The sequence below is a fragment of the Poecilia reticulata genome, chromosome 20, assembly GCF_904066995.2.
Source record: "Poecilia reticulata chromosome 20, P_reticulata-male-v2, whole genome shotgun sequence".
In the NCBI taxonomy this organism is placed as follows: Eukaryota; Metazoa; Chordata; class Actinopteri; order Cyprinodontiformes; family Poeciliidae; genus Poecilia; species Poecilia reticulata.
Window position 1 is genome coordinate 311,313 of NC_088849.1, and position 20,103 is coordinate 331,415.

The window sequence follows — 20,103 nt, forward strand, 5'->3', positions numbered from 1 at the left end:
GAGCCACAGTCGCCCACAATGTTGCTTTGAATCAATGTTGTTTTCTGGTCAAATTTTAATAATTGAAACGCCAACATCGAATCCAGTGTTTTTCTGGTCCTCAGGGCACACTGCCTTGCAAGTTTTAGGCATTTCCATAATTAGGGACAAATGATTTTAATTGATGGCTGATTAACAGGGTTTTGCTGAACTGAAAACATGCCGGTCAGTTTGACTTAAGAACCAGGGTTGGGAAAAACTGCTTATCAGTTTTGAATCAAAGTTTGCTGTTTGTCACACCCCTACCCCAGTCCTCTTCAACAACCCCTTCTCCTGCCCCCCTATCCCCCAACACACCCACCCACCCAACCTTCCTCTCTTTACTCCCCTCTCTCCGTTCTCACCCCAACATTTCCCATTCATTTTTTTCTGGTCGAAGTTTATTAATTGAAATTCCAATGTATAATCCAGTGCTTTTCAACACTGGTCCTCAAGGCAAGCTGACCTGTATGTTTTCAATTCAGCAAAACCCTGTCAATCAGTCATCAATTAAAATCATGTGTGCTGAATTAGGGAAATATCTCAAACTTGCAGGGCAGTACTTGGAGGACCAGTGTCTAATCAATTTTGAATCCAAGTATGCCGTTTGTTGCACCCCTCCTCACCTCTCCCTACAGTATACACTCCCCCAAACCTTCCCCACTTTTCACTCCCTCCCTCCCCCCACCCACCCACTCCTCCCAACCTTTCCCTCTTTAAGCCCCCCTCCCTCACCCCAGTCCCGCCAACTTTTCCCTCTTTACTGGAAAGGGGGAACATTTTATTATTAGGTGGGAGTTAATCATGTTTCAAATTAAGCACTACATGTTGAGAACAGTGGGTTATGATTCCTTTCTGTACAATTTCTTACTTGTCTATAAATATTATTACTGACTGTGCATAATATGTTGACACAAAAACATCTACAAGTCACTAAAAGGAGTGGAGCAGTCCACCTCCATGTTTACACTAGTGTTTTGTCCAACCAAACAGCTACTTTGCTGCTGGCTTGTTTACAATTCTACTCTGAACAGTTTTATGGTAAGTTTGGCAACATCACTTTGATCTTAAATGTGTTTATTGAAAAATAACTGCATTTTTTGTGCCTATAGTCATCTTGGCTATTTTGAGGCAAACCAGATATTTTTAATAATTGAGGTCATGTGTCCTTTTGTATTCTTTTTTATCCTGCCCACTACTCTAGGCCTAAGCATGAAATCCTGGGAGATTTTGTGGGATTTGAGTTTTTTAAAAATAGGGCAGGGCCCATTGTGTGTAACATATGTCAACAAACGTTAAGATAAATATTAATGAATATTCATTAGTATGTCCTTATTAATGTAACTAAGTGCACATGGGGAACTAAACAGTTTATGTTTGTTCTCAGACCTATAACCAGTACACTATTTAATATTTCGATGTCTTTCAAAACTTTTCAAATGTTTGTCATCATTCTAACCAGCATCGTCCTCACTCTTATTTTTGTGTTTTTCAGCTGCTGCTCAGCAGTTTGACCCAAAGCTGAGTGTCGCGGACTGAAGCGAAACTGTCAAGAAATGGCTTCATTACACACCAGAACGGGAGGAAGGCATCATGAAATTAAAGTAACGCCAACCAGAGTCAAGCTTGGGTTACCCCAACTTGTACTGTTTTCCTGATTCATACAATACAAAGCTTAATCTTATGGACGTTGTTCTTACATGGACAATAGACTGTTGTTCTGACAGTCAAAAAGGAGTCAAATATGTTTAAAGACCTGTCCCTCTTTTCTTAAAGAAAATGTTATATCAATGCCATGTTGTCATGTTTAACCTTTTGTACACATTTTTGGAAATGTGTTAATGTAAGATAATTTTGAATGACATACCTATGATACCCATCATCCCCATCATCTACCAATAACATAGTGTGTTTAACACCAGTGAAGAAACTTTTAGTGGTATGTTATGATATAGACCTATCAGACCAAAAAACGTACATAAATCCTTAGCTATCGTTCAATATAAAATCAACCCAAATGTGCATGTGTTAGAATGGCCCTTAGCGGCTGGAGGAAGTAGGAGACTTGAGGCAGAGAAACAGTGCAAATCCCGTTGGGTGTTTATTCACAAACATTTAACACACAGACAACCCTGCTAACAGCAGCCTGGGGTCTCAGCAGCAACACACCTCAATGTGGCCAACATGCAGCCTTTTATAGTAGCTGGCTGTTCCACTTTACAAACCCACCAAAAAACAGGGTAAAACAAAATACATACACACAAACACAGTTTGACAAACTAACACAATCTTCAGAATAATATACAGGTGGCAGGTGCTCCCTGTAGACCAAATGGCATCACTTTGAAATGATACATACCAAATGGTGTTCTGAATGCAGTCAGCTTGCGGGCCTGCGGTGCTAGTGCCACCTGCCAATATCCTTTACTTAAGTCCAGCGTAGTAATGTACCTTGCTCCTCCCACTCTTTCCAACAGGTCATCTATTCTGGGCATAGGATATGGATCAAACTGAGACAGAGAATTCAGATAGCGAAAGTCAATACAAAATCTCAGTGAACCATCTTTTTTTGGTACAAGAACCACAGGACTGCACCATTCACTGGTTGATACTTCAATAATGCCAAGTTCCAACATAAAGTTGATCTCTTTCTTGAGCTCTGGCACCAACCGCTCAGAAATCCTGTAGCTCTTCTGCCGAGCTGGCGCATCCTTCTTGAGACAGATGTCATGTTGCAGCAGGTCTGTAAAACCTGGAGCCTCTGAAAAGAGTTCAGAATCCAGTAGAGCTGCAACATCCTCCTGCTGGGCTGCTAACAGATGAGACAGATCAACCACACTGATCTGTGTTTCGTTGGAGGGCAGAAACTTCTCCTTCACCTCCTCATCTTGAACATCACAAATCAAGAGCTGCTGCACTGGTCTCTCACGCACCTGAAATTCTTTCAGCAAATTCACATGAAATGTCTGATGTTTTTTCACTCTGTCAGGCATAAACAGTTCATATGTGACCTTACCCACTTGCCGAGTCACTTCATATGGACCATGCCACTTGGCAAGCAGCTTGTTATCTGAGGTTGGCAATAGCAATAAGACCTGTTGGCCTGGTTTCAGGACCCTCTCCTTAGATTTCTGGTCATACCATCTTTTCTGGTTCTGTTGTGCCATCTTCATGCTCTCCTGTGCCAGAGCCGTCATCTCCTCCAACCTCTGTCGCATCTTGACCACATACGCCACGATGTTTTCCTCCGCTGATTCAGGATGTTCCCAGTAGTCTTTCAGGAGGTCCAATGGTTCTCTCACTTGGTGGCCATAGAGCAGTTCAAATGGTGAAAATCCAGTTGAAGCCTGTGGGACCTCTCTGTAGGTAAACAGCAAATAGGGCAACCACTGGTCCCAATCTGCTCCTGTAGTGGAAACAAACTTGCGTAGCATGTTCTTTAGAGTCTGGTTGTATCTCTCAACAAGCCCGTCCGTTTGAGGATGATGGGGGGTGGTCTTAATTCCCTTCACTCCTAGCAACTGGTAGACTTGTTGTAACAGCTTAGACATGAAGTTTGTTCCACAGTCAGTCAAAACCTCTTTCGGTATCCCTACTCTGGAGAACAGTTGTATCAGACAGTTAGCAACATTTCTGGCTTTCACACACCTCAGGGGAAAAGCTTCAGGATATCGAGTGGCATAATCACATATAACCAGAATGTATTTGTTGCCTGCTGAGCTTCTCTCTAAGGGACCCACTACATCCATCCCTATTCTCTCAAAAGGAGTACCAATAATTGGTAGGGGCTGAAGATGGGCCTGAGGAATCTTTTTTCCTGAAGTGAGTTGACATTTAACACAGGACTTACAGAAGTGTGATATTTGAGTATACATTCCTGGCCACACAAATCTTCTAGCAATCCTACACAGTGTTTTCTGAAATCCCATATGTCCAGCCCATGGAACTGTGTGTCCCAGATCCATTACTCTCTCTCTGAACTGTTGTGGTAATGCTAAGGACTCCACATCCCCTTTACACTGATACAAAATTCCCTTTTTTACTACATAAGTAGCTTCATCAAGAAACCCTGCAGTACCCTGTGCGATTCCGTCCACCTTTATGACTTTATCAAACCAATATTTTAAAGTTGAATCCTGTCTCTGAAGCTCACCTACATTAGCTGGAAGATCAACATCTAGAAGCTGGAATGGTGTAACAGTGTGCGTCTGCCTGGCTGAACCTCTTATCTTGTCCCTCCTTCTCTCAGCCTTGGTTTTATAAGGTTTAACTGGTCCCTTTTCCCATACTTCCTCAAAAAATGGTAACTCTCTCAAGGTGTTTTGTGCACTCTGAGCCCTTGTGGTGACCATGTTGTGCCCTGAAGATGCTACTTTACATGGGAACTCTATGATTTGGGCTAAAAGAGCATCAGTCACTTTCTGGGGGGGAAAGTTTTCTGGGTGTGTGGGCATCAGTACTTTGGGAGGATGTAGTTCTGCTTGCTGAATGAGATCTGCAATAATGGGGACATCATTACCCAGAATAAGTTTTGCTGCAAGAGCTACTGACATAAAAAATGTGTGCCCTCCCACAGTCAGATATATGTCAGCCGTTGGATATTCATGCTTATCCCCATGTATGCAGCTTATGTGACATTTCTCCTCAGACCACTTGTCTCTAGGTATTAAGGAAGACAAAACCACAGTCTGAAATCCTCCTGTATCTAACAAGGCTGTTTCACGCTGCCCATTAATCAGAACTGGTGCCGTACGAGCAACATCATGAAAAGCATATGTAGTGGGTCTGGGGACAGTGCAAAACAGAGATGGCTTAGACTGATTAGTAAGAGGGCAGAAATACTGTGTGGCCCAGTCCATTACATAAATAGCATCTTATGTCTCGCTTGACAGAACGAAAAGGGGGATTCTTAACAGAATCAGATTTGTACTTGGTAGAGGAAAGTTGCCTACCACTAGAAAATGTCCTGTTCTCCAACTAACCACCACCCCGTTCATCCCCATTGGACTTGTTGAGGAAAAATGACTATTTTTAGTGTTTAACACAGTTTAAACCTTTTAGAACGAATTTCTTAAGTTTGAACAGGTTTGTGTTAGTGATTTAAAACCCGAAGAACTATTGCTGGGTTAAGCATTTAAAGTACAAAGGAGAATAGAGGATCTGCAAGAGAATTTCGGCTCAGACCCCTGGGGTCTTATCATTAAAGACAGGAGGTCATAAATTAACATATGCAGGAAGGTGGAGGACAGAATCACTTGAATTACTGTGAGAAAGGGAACTTTGGTCGGTTCACGTAACCAGGATGAGAAGTCTTCCAGAACTAACATCTGACATGGTGCAAAAAACTGAATATAACATAAAATGTTTTAAATCACTAACATTTAATTTGTAAGACATTTTTCTTAGTTATTAATAACATGTTTTGACTGAAAATTCTATTAGCTTGTTTTAGAATTAATTTAGTTAATGATGAATGTATTTGAAATTGTATTTCTGACTATATTAGAATCACATGAAAATGTTTTGTTTAGTATTAGAAAATACTTAGGTTTATGGTGAATTAATGTCTTAATTCTTATTTGTTTCTAATTCCTAATTAGAAACAGGAATTGTACTTCATTATTTTCTGTTGATATTATCTATTGCTTTTGGTTTGATATCAGGACTAAACTTTGGAGATGCTGAGTGCAGAAGAACAAATTGGGTTTTTGGAGAACTTTTCATTGAATTAAAATACAGTATTAAAGGTTTGTTCCTGGCAGAGCAGAAGAGAAACCAGAATTTCACAGCTACCTGTGAGGTTCCTGCATCTGTTTCTCTTGGCCCAGATGGCTGTAGAGCCGGATAGTGTTAAGAAAATACATTTAAAATAAGTTACTTTTAGAATTTATCATGACTTGATTGAAATACCATAATTATAGTTTTAAAATTTATAACATATTCTGACCTATTGATATATTTTACTGTAGTTAAAGCAGATTGTTTGCCAAGATCTTCTGATCTGCCCTTTGTCTGTCTGGAAACAATCAGTAGGAAGTTCTAGCTTTTCACACTGATCTGTGAAAGCCATAAACCACCATGAATTCGGAGAGTCTGCTTCTACCTTATTTAACAAAAGGTGTTTGATCTTGTGAACAAATTGCGGGACTTTTTCTAAATTCAATAAGGGCCAGAGATGCCTTCCAGTTGGTCAACTAGAGATACGCCTCATTTGAATACATTAAAGAGGAAAACACACCTACAGGTATAAAAGTTTGTGCAAAAGGGAAACAATTTAGAAAAAAGCTGATTTATTTTACTTCTGCACCAGCTCTTTCTCCAAGGACGTCCTTGATATTTCTTTGTCTTCTTGTCTCAGGTAACAATGTTTGTATCTGTGTTTCTTCAGTTTCCTGTACTATCTTATATTTTCTTCTGATTGGATTAAATTCTGTAATTCTGTGACGTCAACACGCATTGTTGTGTTTTTGTCCCCACACGTGGCCACGCGAGAGAACCCGGGATCAAAAGGAAGAATCAGAGCCAGAGTTTTGCTAAATTTAATTGTAATATAAAAATTCTTCCTTAACAGACTTACTTTTGTGGGCAAAGTTGGAGTCTCGGCCAAAAGTACTGTTTTTTTGTCCCTCGTCTAGCTGCCGTGAAGACCTCAGCCAGTTGTGCTGCTTTCTCTGCTGTCTTTGGGTCATGCTCACGAAGCCACACCTCTAGTTCAGGGTTAACCATTCTCAGGAACTGTTCCAGAATAATTGTCTCTGAAATTTCTTTCACTGTTGCCTTCTCCGGTTTACCCCACTTGAAAAACATTTCTTTCAGGCGCTCTTGTGGAGTCTCTCCAGGAAGAATGTCCAAGGAACGGAAACATCGACGGTAGGTTTCAGCTGTAATTTCATACTTTTGCAATATGGCCGCCTTCACTCTGTCATAGTCGTCTGAGTCTGCAAGATCCATCAAGACATAAGCACTTTGTGCCTTGCCCGTCAGTAGGGGAATTAGCTGGATAGCCCATTCTTCTTTTGGCCATCGACAGACTTGGGCCATTCTTTCGAAAGTGGTCAAAAAATGTTCGATGTCATCATTAGGCAGCAGAGGATGTAGTTTAGGTTCTCTGCATGCTGAAATCCCTCTCTGGCCCAACACACCAAGACGGTTGACTTGGCCCTTCTCCTGGGTCATCCATGTCATCTTGAGGCTGTGCTGCTCCAGACTGTAGCTGGTCACCTCCAGAGTCTTGTGTCAGATGATTCACTTGCTGCTGTATTTGGTGAAACTGGTGCTGCATACTCTTCCATCTATGCTCTTGACGGGAAGCTTCTTTTGCAAACTGTTGGTCTCTCACTGATTGAGACTGAATGAGGGATTTCACCAAATCTGCAAGCTCCTCAATCTTGTCAGGGTTGCTTGGAGCCACGCCCACCTGATCAGCAGACGACTTTGCTCCATCATCAGGATCCTCCTGTTGGTCTTGTTTCCTCTTTTCTCTGTCATTTGTCATCCTCAACTCCACTTTGTGACTCCGATCCCACTTCTGACACCACTTGTTAGAATGGCCCTTAGCGGCTGGAGGAAGTAGGAGACTTGAGGCAGAGAAACAGTGCAAATCCCGCTGGGTGTTTATTCACCAACATTTAACACACAGACAACCCTGCTAACAGCGGCCTTCATTACAGCATGTAGATTCACTTTCAAATGATGGTTGAATCAACATTGATATAGTGTCAGTTGTGGTTGAAACTCTAACGTTAATTCAACATGTAAGTCACCGACCACTTTCAATTCTGTTTCAATGCCAGGCTTCAATGTAGATTCAGTGTTTCTGCCTAATGTTGTTTCAATGTTGTTTCACTCATATCAGGGGAGTCATTTCTTTAAATATAAAATCAATCAAGTTAGGGTAGCAATGAAAATATTTCTCAAGTAAAATAAAAAAGTTTAGTGCAATTATTATACATTAAATAAGCAAATAATCAAACCAATATTGTCAACTAAAAGCACAATAAGAAACTTAATCATAGCAAAATGTTACCATATCAGGATCTGCTGTGTTCCTCTCCTGATCTATTCTGTTTGGTATCACACTGAGCCACGATGGACACTTTTTTTTATTGCCTGTGTTCATCCTCACTAACATTATTCAGCCTGGGATTCGCGTCTTCCTTCTCACATCTGTATCTTTACGAGAAGTTTTGCTTCTAAGGATGGTGAGGAATCGGGTCAGGATGTTTTAAAAAGATGCAGGTTGATAGCACCTCACCGCGGCTGTGTAGTGTCCGTCTCTAGGCAACCGTGACAACAGCGTCGGTCCGTAGCGTTCAGGGGTCCTTTAGTTCCCGCAACGAGAATTTAATTTTTTACAAGAATATTTCCTGTGTTTTATTTTGGTCGTTGTTGCACTTAGTGTTGATAGGTGTGTGATAGGCGTGTCTATCGGACATTTATAGAAATACGGAACAAATCACGTCTGGTATCGGTTCAAAACACGACGCAACATTTAACAGCCAAATACGGGACGTTTCCGTATTTTATGGGACGAGTGGCAATCCTACTTTCAGCCCGAATTAGTGGTGGGGATCGCGGCTGGCGATCTGCCCGCCCGGAGTCGGACGCCGCCGGAAGACCCGGTCCTGGGTTCCGTCATTACCGCCGCCCTGAGCCGCCGGAGATCCTGGTGTTCTGAAGTGGAAGCTTAGGAGTTATGCTTAGCTTAGCATTGGAACAATTTATATTCATGACGAAACCACAAGAAGATCACTTCATCTGAATATCCTACCCGTTTAAAATGAAAAGCAATACCCCTAACCTCAACCCCATACATCGATGTATGCACTAATCCTTTTATTAGAATTTCCTACCTTTTGACAAATATTTTTAATTACAAAGGTGTTTGTAAGAATAAGGCAGGGGAAACAGTTTTTATTGGAATAAATTAAACATAGACATCTACAAATACAGATCACTGCAACTCTTTTTTGCGCATTAATACAGTGCAGTTGTATGACTTTATCAGATGCAGCGCAGCCACGTGTCCACAGAACTGAGTAGGTCACTTTGCACCTGAAATGATAGGATACGATTAATACACTAATATTAAACTACTATTACACAGCTTCAATCTCATAACATCTATTTAACAAGGTTTAATTAAAAGTGCAATTAAACAAAAATACTTGAAAATATAGGGACAAAATAGTCCACAAAACAATATATTTTGTCCTAATTAACCGCCAACAATGAGTTGTTTACAGTAGTAACGACTTTGCAGACGGCAAGTAAAGCCATTTATAAATATATATATAGGGTTAGGGTATATCTGCACTGCCTGCCATGTAAACTAAAACCATGTAGTACAACAGTGTAATGAAAGTCAGGTATGACATAAATTAAATAAAAATCTTCGATCAAATAAAACACATGAAACGAAATTTCCACAGATAGGATGTAATTTGTAAGAAATCTGCTGTGTGACGTAGCATCCATGTGCGCATGCGCATAAGCACAAGGTAGGACGGCTTCATGTGTTCTTCACAGATAGAACAGCTGACGTCATGGACTATTAGCAACCTATTCACTGTCATGCAGCCACATGGGACGCATATGATGAAGTGGGCACATCCATTGGATAAGAGAGACAAGTCAGCTAAAAGAAAAAGAAAATGTGGATCTTGAAACAGCCTCTTTCAAAAATAAATGTCAATTTTTGAAGGAGAGTTAAAAAGGAGCAGAATCGCTCAGCTGGATGGAGGAATGTGTGGAACAGTTAACATATTAACTAAAAGATAGAGATTTATGAGTCCGAGAAAGGCTTTTTACTTTTTCAGCAGCACTGAAAAAGTAAAAATGCTGATTTAATGTAAGTTGTCACTGAAGCAAACGACAGGGGGCGCAATGCAACAAAATGAACGCCATTCAGGAGAAGAAGTAATGTCTTTTTGGTCTAAAACAGCCTCCGTAGTTGCTGTGATGTGGCTTTTTGGAGTTGTGTTCTCTCTATTCATGACAGCTTTATTATTTCTTCTTCGGGTTTATTTTGTCTTAAATTCGGGATCTAATCCGCCCAAAACCAGAAGTCATGTTGCGGTTCTGGTCGTTGCAGGATCAGGTGAGATTCAACATGGAGACTCTGCAGGCTGGACCAGCCTCTTCTCCTGTCTGACCAGATCAGACCGGCTGTCCTGTGTTCACTTTAGTGACGGATCATGAGTAAAAACAAACTGGTGACCAAGTGATTTGGCTTCTCTTCTGTCTGTCCCCAGGTGGTCACACCACAGAGATCCTGCGGCTGATGGACAGCCTCTCTGCTGCATACACACCTCGACACTATGTGATCGCTGACACTGACAAGATGAGTGAGGAGAAAATTGTCGCCTTTGAAAGATGTAAACCTGAGTCACACTCTGACGTCCAGGTACAGGCCAATGTGTCGACTTTACTGAGTTAGTAAGTAGATCAGTTAGAATGACCTGAATGATTCATGTTCGGTACTAAATGCCACAATAATGAGAGAGAGAGAGAGAGAATATGTCACGGATTTTTTTAATGACTTCAGAATCAGAGCTTTACGTACAGAATGATTACTATTTCTGTAAACAATGAGCGAAAACCCGGATAATGACGTCATGGGTTTGCAAACTTTTGATTGACTGACAGAGTTAATTACCTGTAGATGTGGAAAACCCTGCTTTCTGTGACATGATGCTTTCATCATTTCAGATGCTTGGAAATTAGTCCAAATATCAGGAAGATACTTGTGAGCTTCACTAGTTCAGCCTGGAGAAGAATTTCCACATGCTTAAAACACACTTCCTTCATCTGCTCAAACAGTTATGCAAGTATAGACATGATGGGAATGTCCAAACATCAGAATGCTCAGGAATTAGACGGGTTCTGGTCCAAAATGTGCAGATTGTACATAACTTAGTATCTTCAAACAGCCTCAGACAGTCTTCATGATGGGATTGTTGAGCAATCTGGTGGCCAGTAGGAGACGACTATTTCTGAGTCTGGTTGTTCTGCAGCGGATGCTACAGAATCTCCTGCCAGACGGCAACTGGATGAACAGACCATGGAGAGGATGGGTGGAATCAGAGAGGATCTGGTTTGCTCTGGCTAAGCCTCGTCTGTGTGCAATGTTCTGGAGAGGGGGGAGTGGAGCTCCAATGAACCTCTCCGCTGTCTTCACCTCTCTTTGCAGAAACTTCCAGTCTGAGGCCTTGCAGCTTCCAGACCACATGGAGATACTGCTGGTCAGCAGGCTCTCAATTGTTCCTCTGTTGAAGGTGGAGAGGATGGGAGGGGGGAGCAAAGCTCTTTTTATTCGTCTCAGAAAGTTCAGGCGCTGCTGTGCCTTTTTCACCAGTGAAGTGATGTGAGGTGTCCAGCTGAGGTTGTCAGTGCTGCTGATGATTTCCACTGCTTTAGGTCTCCACTACTTAAGGTGGAATACATACACACATATTCTTGACATACTTTGATTAAATGAATTTCTCTTAGAACTGAAAAATAGAACTCAAAAGTTCTGTTTTGATCTCATTTGACCACATAACTTTCTCCCATGACTCGCCTGGACCATCCAAATGGTCATGGTTTAACTTAAGACAGGCTTAGACGTGTGCTGATTTAAGCAGGGAAACCTTTCGTGCCATGCATGATTTTAAACCACGACTTAGCTAAATATTAGTGTATTACCCACAGTAAGCTTGGAAGCAGCACAAAACTGCCAGCATTCAGCCAGATTAGTATGATGGTAAGAAAGCTAAGCAAATAACCAATAAAAAAGTGAAGTCTTTGGGCTAGCGGTGTAAGATGCTGGGTTCTGCTCTTGCTGTTGAACTGCCGTGACGCACTACTGAGATATAATGTTTCAGACGTAGTGCTGTTTCCACTCCACCAGACATTGAACCAGTGTTACATTGAACACCCACTTAAAGCTGCAGCATGTAACTTAGAAATATGTTTTTACATATGAATTAAAACTTTCACTATGTCCTAATGTACATCCATTGAGGTGCTGGTGACCATCTCCAGCTGTCAATGGGCGAGAGGCGAGGTTCACCTGGACAGGTTGCCAGTCCATCATGAGACAGATAATCTGTGAAAAGAAATTGAGCTCCTCTGCTTTCTCCCTGTATTTAGCAGAATTAGATCAGAGTCAGCATAAAATGTAGAATTTTGATTTAGTAACTTAGGATTGTTTATTTTGATGCAACCTACATTTGACTCTAAATGAATGTTTCCTTTTTTATTTTATATAGACAGTGTTGTGATATTTATTTGACTTTATGTATATTTTAGTGTGAAAGTCTTACTGTTTAATATTAACGCTCAAAAGCGTTTTGACTGAACGTTCTTTGAGCGTTCAGTCAAAACGCTTGTTGCATTGTGCCTGCAAGTATTTTGAATGTGTTTGTCTATATTAGGTGATTTTATGGTTTTGTTTTGCCAGATTACATAGTAGCATTTATACATAAAGCAAAAATTGAACAGCCAATCCATGTGATCAGTGATTGGCCCTTGGAATTGTCAGCAAAAAACCTGATTGGAGCATTCCTAAGCAGGACTGATTGTTTTTGCCAATACTTATTCTTTGTTCTTTTGTTATGATGTGTAGCCAGAGCAGCAGGGTGATTTACAACAGAGCGCAGCTGCTTTACATAGCACAAAATCAAGAAAATTATGGGCAATCCTGACTATCCACTTCATGAAACTGCCTTAAAAAAGTCAGTGGAAGGCTTCTTCAAATTGTTGTAATACAGACTGTTGTTGCTACAGGACATCCTTCCAGTCAGTCAGTCAGTCAGTCAGTCAGTCAGTCAGTCAGTCAGCCAGCCAGCCACATTTAATTTGCATAGCACATTTCAGCAGCAAGGCATTTCAAACTGCTTTACATCATAAAAACAAAAACACAAAGTCATGCAACATAGAATCAACAATCAAAACATAACAGTAAGTCAAGTGCCATCATTAAATTCTTAATTGATTACATTTCAAATACAACTCTAAACAGGTGGGTTTTTAGTTGAGATTTAAAGGAAGTCAGTGTTTCAGCTGTTTTACAGTTTTCTGGAAGTTTGTTCCAGATTTGTGGTGCATAGAAGCTGAATGCTGCTTCTCCTCGTTTGGTTCTGGTTCTGGGGATGCAGAGCAGAACCAGAACCAGAACCTGAGGGGTCTGGAAGGTTGATACAACAATAACAGATCTTTAATGTATTGTGGTTCTAAACCGTTCAGTGATTTATAAACTAACATCAGTATTTTAAAGTCTATTCTCTGAGCTACAGGGAGCCAGTGTAGGGACTTTAAAACTGGTGTTATGTGGTCTGACTTCCTGGTTTTAGTGAGAACCCGAGCAGCAGCTTCTGGATCAGCTGCAGCTGGAGGATTGATTTATTAGTCAGACCTGTGAAGACGCTGTTGCAGTAATCAATGCAGCTAAAGATAAACGCATGGATGAGTTTCTCTAGATCGTGCTGAGACATCAGACCTCTAATCCTGGAGATGTTCTTCAGGTGATAGAAGGCCGACTTTGTGACTGTCTTAATGTGGCTCTGAAGGTTCAGGTCAGAGTCCATCACTACTCCCAGGTTTCAGGCTGATCGCTGGTTTTTAGTTGTAATAACTGAAGCTGTGCATTGATTCTAGTTCTGTAACTCTATATCGCTCCTCTTTAGGTCCAAAGATGATAACTTCAGTTTTGTTTCTGTTCAGCTGGAGAAAGTTTTGGCACATCCACACAGTGATCTGTTCTAAGCATCTGTTCAGTGATTGGATGGGTTCAGAGTCACCTGGTGACATCGTGATGTAGATCTGAGTATCATCCGCATAGTTATGGTAGCTGATCTTATTTCCAGCTATACCTTGAGCCAGTGTCCTCAGCTATGACCATCTACAATAACTCTTTCATTAAATGAGTTGTAACAATATTAAATTTTCCTCTGGGATTAAAAAGTAGTTTTGAATTGAAATTGAATTTAATTAATTACATTATGAGGAAATATATAAAACAGTGATTCTTGAGAATAGGGACAAAACAGGTCCTATGGATAAAGCACAAAATTTGAATAAAATATACACAAAATATTATTTTTTCAAATATCTGACTAAACTAACCTGGGTCATGTGAGCACAACAATGTATATTTTCCAGGTATTTGCTGAATATTTTTTTATTTTAAACATTGTAGTCGGTGGATGATGCCTGTAAAATCCCTTGTCCAGGAGCAGAACTCAATACATTATAATAGTTTAAAACAATTAAAGAAATACTAAAATTATATATTATGACAATTAAATATAAGTAGTCATATAAATAATTATAAAGGTATCAATAAATTGAATTAATAATTTTTATATATATTTTCCAACTCAATTGAAATTTGTCCCTAGTTTTTGTCAACACCGTCAGAAATGAAAAGAATGTAAAAAAAAAAAAATCAGGCATTATTGGGGGCACCAGAACTTCTGAGGACCCCATGACCACTTCCCTTCTCTTCCTTTGCTAAGAGGGCTAGTTAGCTCTGGTTAGCTTATGTTATTCTTTAGTTTTTTCTTCTTTTTATTCCTACGTTGTTTGTCACAACCATGATGTGTCAACACCATAACTGACAATTTACAAAACTTTGATGAAATTTTGTGAAATACAAGCTTAATTTTGGTATATTATAAAGATTTCATGGACCTGATGAGCTACAATATGGCCTCCTTCAGAATAACATCATATAAATTGAGGTAGTTTGGCTTTTTGTCAACTCCGTCAGATGTCAACTCCATCAGAGTTTTTGAGACTCTTTCAGTGAAATTGTTGTCAAATCTCACTTAAATGTGCCCTCATTCATTCATTTTAATGTATTTTACATAAATTGCATTACTTCACATGTATCAAGTTCTTCTTTTTACTCACTAGTTTGTCACCACCTTCAGTTCTGTGTCAACTCCGTCATGCAGTGTCAACTCTGTCAGATGGACTTTTTGTTGTTTTTGGTTTTAAATAATATTTATTTTGTTTCTTGAGAAGCATCTGTCTGCAAAATGAGTAAAAATATCACTAATAGGGTCATTAAAAATGATTTTGTATTTATTTTTGTCAGATGGTGATGACAAAGTTCTGGGTCAGGTCGATTAAAAATGTAATTTTAAAAAAAATGTTGCAACTGGGAGCCTGTACCTTAGCATCTTTACATTTCCAAAACATTATTTGTCATATTTGCATATATACATAAGGTTGAGAAATAATAAAAAAAAAAAAAGGGAAAATTAAAACCCATTTTGTCCCTATTCTCAAGAATCACTGAAAAATATTGAAGCAACATCTAAAAGACATGAGGCAGGAGTTAAAGCTCAGGTTCATATGAGTCTGCCAGATGGACAATGACCCTCAGCAAACAGCCAGAGTATAGAGTGGCTCAAGAACAAGACAATGTTTTCATCTTAGTCCTATGGAGAATGTGGGCAACTCTGGAAAGATATGTGAGATTGAGGCACCTACAAACCTGACTGAGTTAATGCCAGTTCCATCAGGAGGAATGGGCCAGAACAACAGCAAACTGTTGTGAAAAACTTGTGGAAGGAAACCCAAAGGTTTCACCCAAACCATCCAGTTCAAAGACAGCTCTGCCACATTAAGGAATTATACATAAACAGTAATAAATAAAGAAATCTTTGATGTACTCCTTCTCTCATTATTGTGGCATTTAGCAAATGAAAATAACTTTGTTCATTCTGACTTAAAACAAGAGATTTGGTCTGATTTAACTTCAGACAGTGAGAAAAAATGGTATCTGTTAATTTGTTGTATGTAAGATTATGGGTTCAAATTAGTCTTGCACCAAACCTCTATTAGGACCACAGCTAATTAATGTCCATTGTACCTGGAAAAGTGTCCGTAAGAGATGCCATTATCTATGATAAAAATAATCATTTACTTATGTGGTCAATAAAGTTTCCTATAATTCAAATACCCTCCTAGTTCCTCAAAAGACCATATTAGCCAATCATAAATTGAAACATGGATGGCTGAATTCAATTGTTAACATGAATCACCACTCCAAGTAAAGGACAGGGCTGGAGAGCAATGGGAGGAGCCAAATATGGCCCAGAATGCACCAAGAGAACTAAAAATGGTGTTCTTGAACTCCACAGAACAGTTATGTCAGTGTCCCACACTGATCCGACACGTTACTGCTTTCCCATTTACAGAAAGGCAAAAAATGGAGAAGTTTGAAGATAGTCTCTTACCTCTGACTGATCTGTAGTCTTAGTACTAAGATCAATCAGCCCAGGCCTGATGAGGCAGGTGGAGGTCACCAGGCAGGAGCAAATGAATAAGCATGGAAATCAATGTTGAGATGATGGATTGTAGGTCAATAAAGCATAAAAGTCACACACAAGATGAGGGTGAAAAACGACCATCAAACATAATTTGTTATCTGGGAAATGTGATCATTTGCTTCAAAGAGTTGGGAAGAATACAAGTGTTTTAACTCTGCCTTAAAAGGAATATCTCCAAAAGCAACACATTGGGCCCTGATCAAAGTCTCTGACTACTATCAGTCTGGAAGCAGGGCTGCAGCAAAGAGCATATCTCATCCTTTTCTCACTCTCTCATGTTCTTTCATCACTCTGTGACTTTTAGCATTTTGGGGAATGTCATTTGTGTTCTGTGTGAGATTCTGCTCCTGTGAGACTCCAACTGGTGTATTGGCATGAAAAATTTATGTTCCTAACAATTTGAACACATATGCCAATAATTATAGCACTAAATAATTCATTGGAACATGACCACACTGATTTTGCTATGATGATGTATTTTGCAGCTCTAGGGTTTGAAAACTATTTTCCGGAAGGTGTGCATCCTGTTACATCTGTTGTAAAATGAATACAGCATTTCATAAAAACAATATCCTACCTACAGGCTATCATGGTGGTCATAGTGTGGTGGTATACGATTGTTTTAGTGCTTCAGAGCCTGAATGACTTGTTGATGGAAACATGATCTCTGCTCTATAGCAGATAATGTCCAACCATCAATTTCTATTGCAGGACAATGATCTGGAGCACACTTGGAAGTCCATCGCTGATTGGTTCATAAATCAAAATAAAAAGTTGAGATTCCCCTAGTTAACATCTGAATTTATGGATTAAAATGTTTTTGCATGATCTTCAACAGGACATTCATGCTGAAAATCTTCCAATGTTGCTGAATGAAAATTCTGCAAAGAGTATGCGTCACTCGTCCACAATGATAAAAATTACTCATTGCCTGTTATCAAACACTTCTTGTTGCCAAGTATGAAGCAAGAAGTTGTCAAGTTTAGGGAGTAATTATTTACTCGGATCCAAAAGAATAAAGTCCTCACTATGTTTTAACTGTTTAGTTCACCATCAATCGGATCCCACGGAGCCGAGAGGTGGCCCAGTCATGGAGTTCTTCTGTTGTTAGTACCCTGAACGCTCTGAGATACTCCATCCCTTTGGTGTTCAGACTCCAACCTGATGTGGTGAGTGACCCAAAACCTTGACAGAAACATGTCTTTTGATTCTCTCTGCACTTCACATTATTGATTTGTTTTCAGATGATTCACAACAGCAGAAAACAATTGGGTTTTTTTCTGTTGATGAAGTTAAGACTAGAGTCAAACCAATGTGAATAAAAGCTCCAGAGACTTGTCTGCCAAGAGCACAGTGTACAGTTGGTTTGGTAGACAACATGTGTGTGAACCACAAGGTTGTAATTTTGTTTTTGACCTGCTCTGTGACGACGCCTTTTGTCCAGCTGGATATTTCCAGACCTCTGGCAGCTAACGTCTCTCTATATCTTTAGCTGCTGGAAGTAGGAGCCACCTGCTTGACTCTAAGGTAGTCTTTCTCAAACTGTAATCCCCAGGCGTGAGGTACTGCATGTAAACAACTGGTTATTTGTCGTGATGTGAGCACAAAGTTAGCTTACCAAAGAATTATGTTTAAAAATAATAATGGATGAATGGCTTAAGACCAAGTCACTAAAAAAAGCCTGAAGATAACAGAAAGAGCTCGAGTCCCTGCCCCTTTGATCCTTGATGCCCCTAGTGCCCGTTTCGAGATTTTTTCTTTTTCTTTCAATTTTTACATTTTTCTTTAATATGTGTGTCAGGAGGCCTGTTTGTGCCCCTCAACAATAATATTTAGCTAAATATAATAAATTAGCGAAATAAGCTAGTCTGGCTGCCCTCAGTCTAATAATGACTTAATAGATTCTCAGTTTCTCTGCCTCCATGTTGTTCAGACACCAGGTCCATGGTAACGAGGAGGGGGGCAAATCTTCGCCCTATAGACTATCAAATTATGAACAATAATATATTTTTCCAACACTTATTTGTGAATAAAAACTGATTTTGAAGTTAGAAAAACTCTTTCTATTTATTTTTTGTAATTGTCCTCGCAATAGCGGGACAGAACCCTCCTGAACCACAATCACAGAAATGGCTCAGCTGCAGAGAAAACTTCTGACTCTGCCCAGTGCTGGACCAAATGCAGCCTGAGTCGGTCCCACCGACAGATATAAAGAATGTCTGTCTTTATCAAACATCCTCGGTGTATTATAAGCCTGGTGGGCCACCAGGCTTTACTTGAGTCCCCACCAGGCTAAGCATTGCTTGTTTATTTAAGTTTTATTGAATGTTTGCATTTAAGACTTTATAGTCAGTATTCAAACATTAATCTTCCAATAACACATAATTATCAATTGATATTCTCAAATTTCCTGTTGAGTTAAAAAATGTTTCCAACTTTAAACATTTTAACTTGAAAACACGGTGGGCTGCTGAATGAATGACCGCCCTAGTGCCCCAACCACCAGGCTTAGTAAGTTTTCTGGTGGAAACCCTGCATTCTGATATAAAGAAACGGTACCGTCACCACGACGCACCTCAGAGCCCAGGTACCACCAGCTCACTGTTTGCTCTCTGCTTCACCTTAACCGAACGTTACGTTGAACCACAGCATAAAGACAAACATTCCACAATTAAATATATCAAAATGTCCCAAAAGCAGAGGTGAACTGGCATACAGGGCTACCGGGGGAGTCCAGTTAGATTCCAGCACAGAGATGTGCAGCTCAGCGGCTCTTCATGCAGGGCCGGCCCAACGTAATATGGGGCCTTAGACAGAGTCATCTCTCTTTCAACTTTGTGTTCATAGCATGAGAAGCATTTTGTCTAAATGTTTCCTTCAACTTTGAATATAAGTGTGTTTACAACATCCATTTCTCTGATTAAGGCCAACATGACATTACATGACATATTTACTGCCATCCTGAAGAGACAAACATGTTCTGATCTTTGTCAGTGTTGGATCCTACAAATGTGCTCAGCCCTCTCTCTTTGTGTCTGTGTGTTTTCACAGGTGCTGTGTAATGGTCCAGGGACGTGTGTTCCTCTATGCATGACTGGACTTTTACTCAGAATTCTGGGAATAAAGAAAGTCGGGATAGTGTATGTTGAAAGCATTTGCCGAGTGCAGACACTGTCTTTAACCGGCAGGATCCTGTACCTGGTATCTGACTATTTTTTTGTACAATGGTCATCTCTGAGGGACAAATACCCCAAAGCCATTTTTCTGGGAAGAATAGTTTGATAGGTGATAAAACATGGATGCTAAGTTGCAAAGAAAGGACTGAATGTCTGCTGTTCCACTTATGTATTTTTCATACTTGCTGTTTTCAGATGTATACATAATTAAAGTTGAAATATGAAGGAGGTCCAGATCCTGATTAATCCTGTCTGCAAATCCTGAATGTGGTATTCTTAATATTGATCCTGTCATGCTAAGAAACCCTGGTGAAAAATAAATATGCTAAGTATATTAAATTTTAGTATACTTACAGTGGGGAGAACAAGTATTTGATCCACTGTTGATTTTTCAGGTTTTCCCACTTGCAAAGCTTGTAGATGACTGTAATTTTTATCATAGATTCTCTTCAACTGTGAGTGATGGAATCTAAAACAAAAATCCAGAAAAATACAATGTATGATTTTTAAATAATTAATTTCCATTTTATTGTGTGAAATTAGTATTTGATCATCTATCAACCAGTAAGAATTTCGTCTCTCACAGA

General features: G+C 39.8%; 1 protein-coding gene across 3 annotated transcripts; it reads left to right on the forward strand.

The window, feature by feature from the left end:
- The first annotated feature begins 6,794 nt into the window (after positions 1-6,794).
- On the forward strand, positions 6,795-19,744 carry alg14 (ALG14 UDP-N-acetylglucosaminyltransferase subunit). Of its 3 annotated transcripts, XM_008438242.3 has the most exons (5): positions 9,889-10,117; positions 10,272-10,423; positions 17,387-17,509; positions 17,833-17,867; positions 19,392-19,585. In XM_008438242.3, the coding sequence occupies exons 1-5, from the start codon at positions 9,904-9,906 to the stop codon at positions 19,432-19,434; spliced, it is 567 nt and encodes a 188-aa protein (XP_008436464.2). In that variant the 5' UTR covers positions 9,889-9,903; the 3' UTR covers positions 19,435-19,585. The 3 variants fall into 3 exon arrangements, with proteins under 3 accessions (XP_081457738.1, XP_008436464.2, XP_008436463.2); XM_081601612.1 differs by lacking the exons at positions 9,889-10,117; positions 17,833-17,867 and adding an exon at positions 6,795-6,888 and having other exon boundaries at positions 19,392-19,744; XM_008438241.3 differs by lacking the exon at positions 17,833-17,867 and having other exon boundaries at positions 9,891-10,117; positions 19,392-19,744.
- The last annotated feature ends 359 nt before the right edge of the window (positions 19,745-20,103 follow it).

Bases quoted from the DNA above. Each gene is read 5' to 3' on its own strand.
- alg14 (XM_008438241.3), top strand. From the start codon at position 9,904: ATGCAACAAAATGAACGCCATTCAGGAGAAGAAGTAATGTCTTTTTGG. The intron at 10,424-17,386 runs GTACAGGCCAAT...TTAACTGTTTAG, and splicing joins AGTCACACTCTGACGTCCAG to TTCACCATCAATCGGATCCC. The intron at 17,510-19,391 runs GTGAGTGACCCA...GTGTTTTCACAG, and splicing joins TCAGACTCCAACCTGATGTG to GTGCTGTGTAATGGTCCAGG.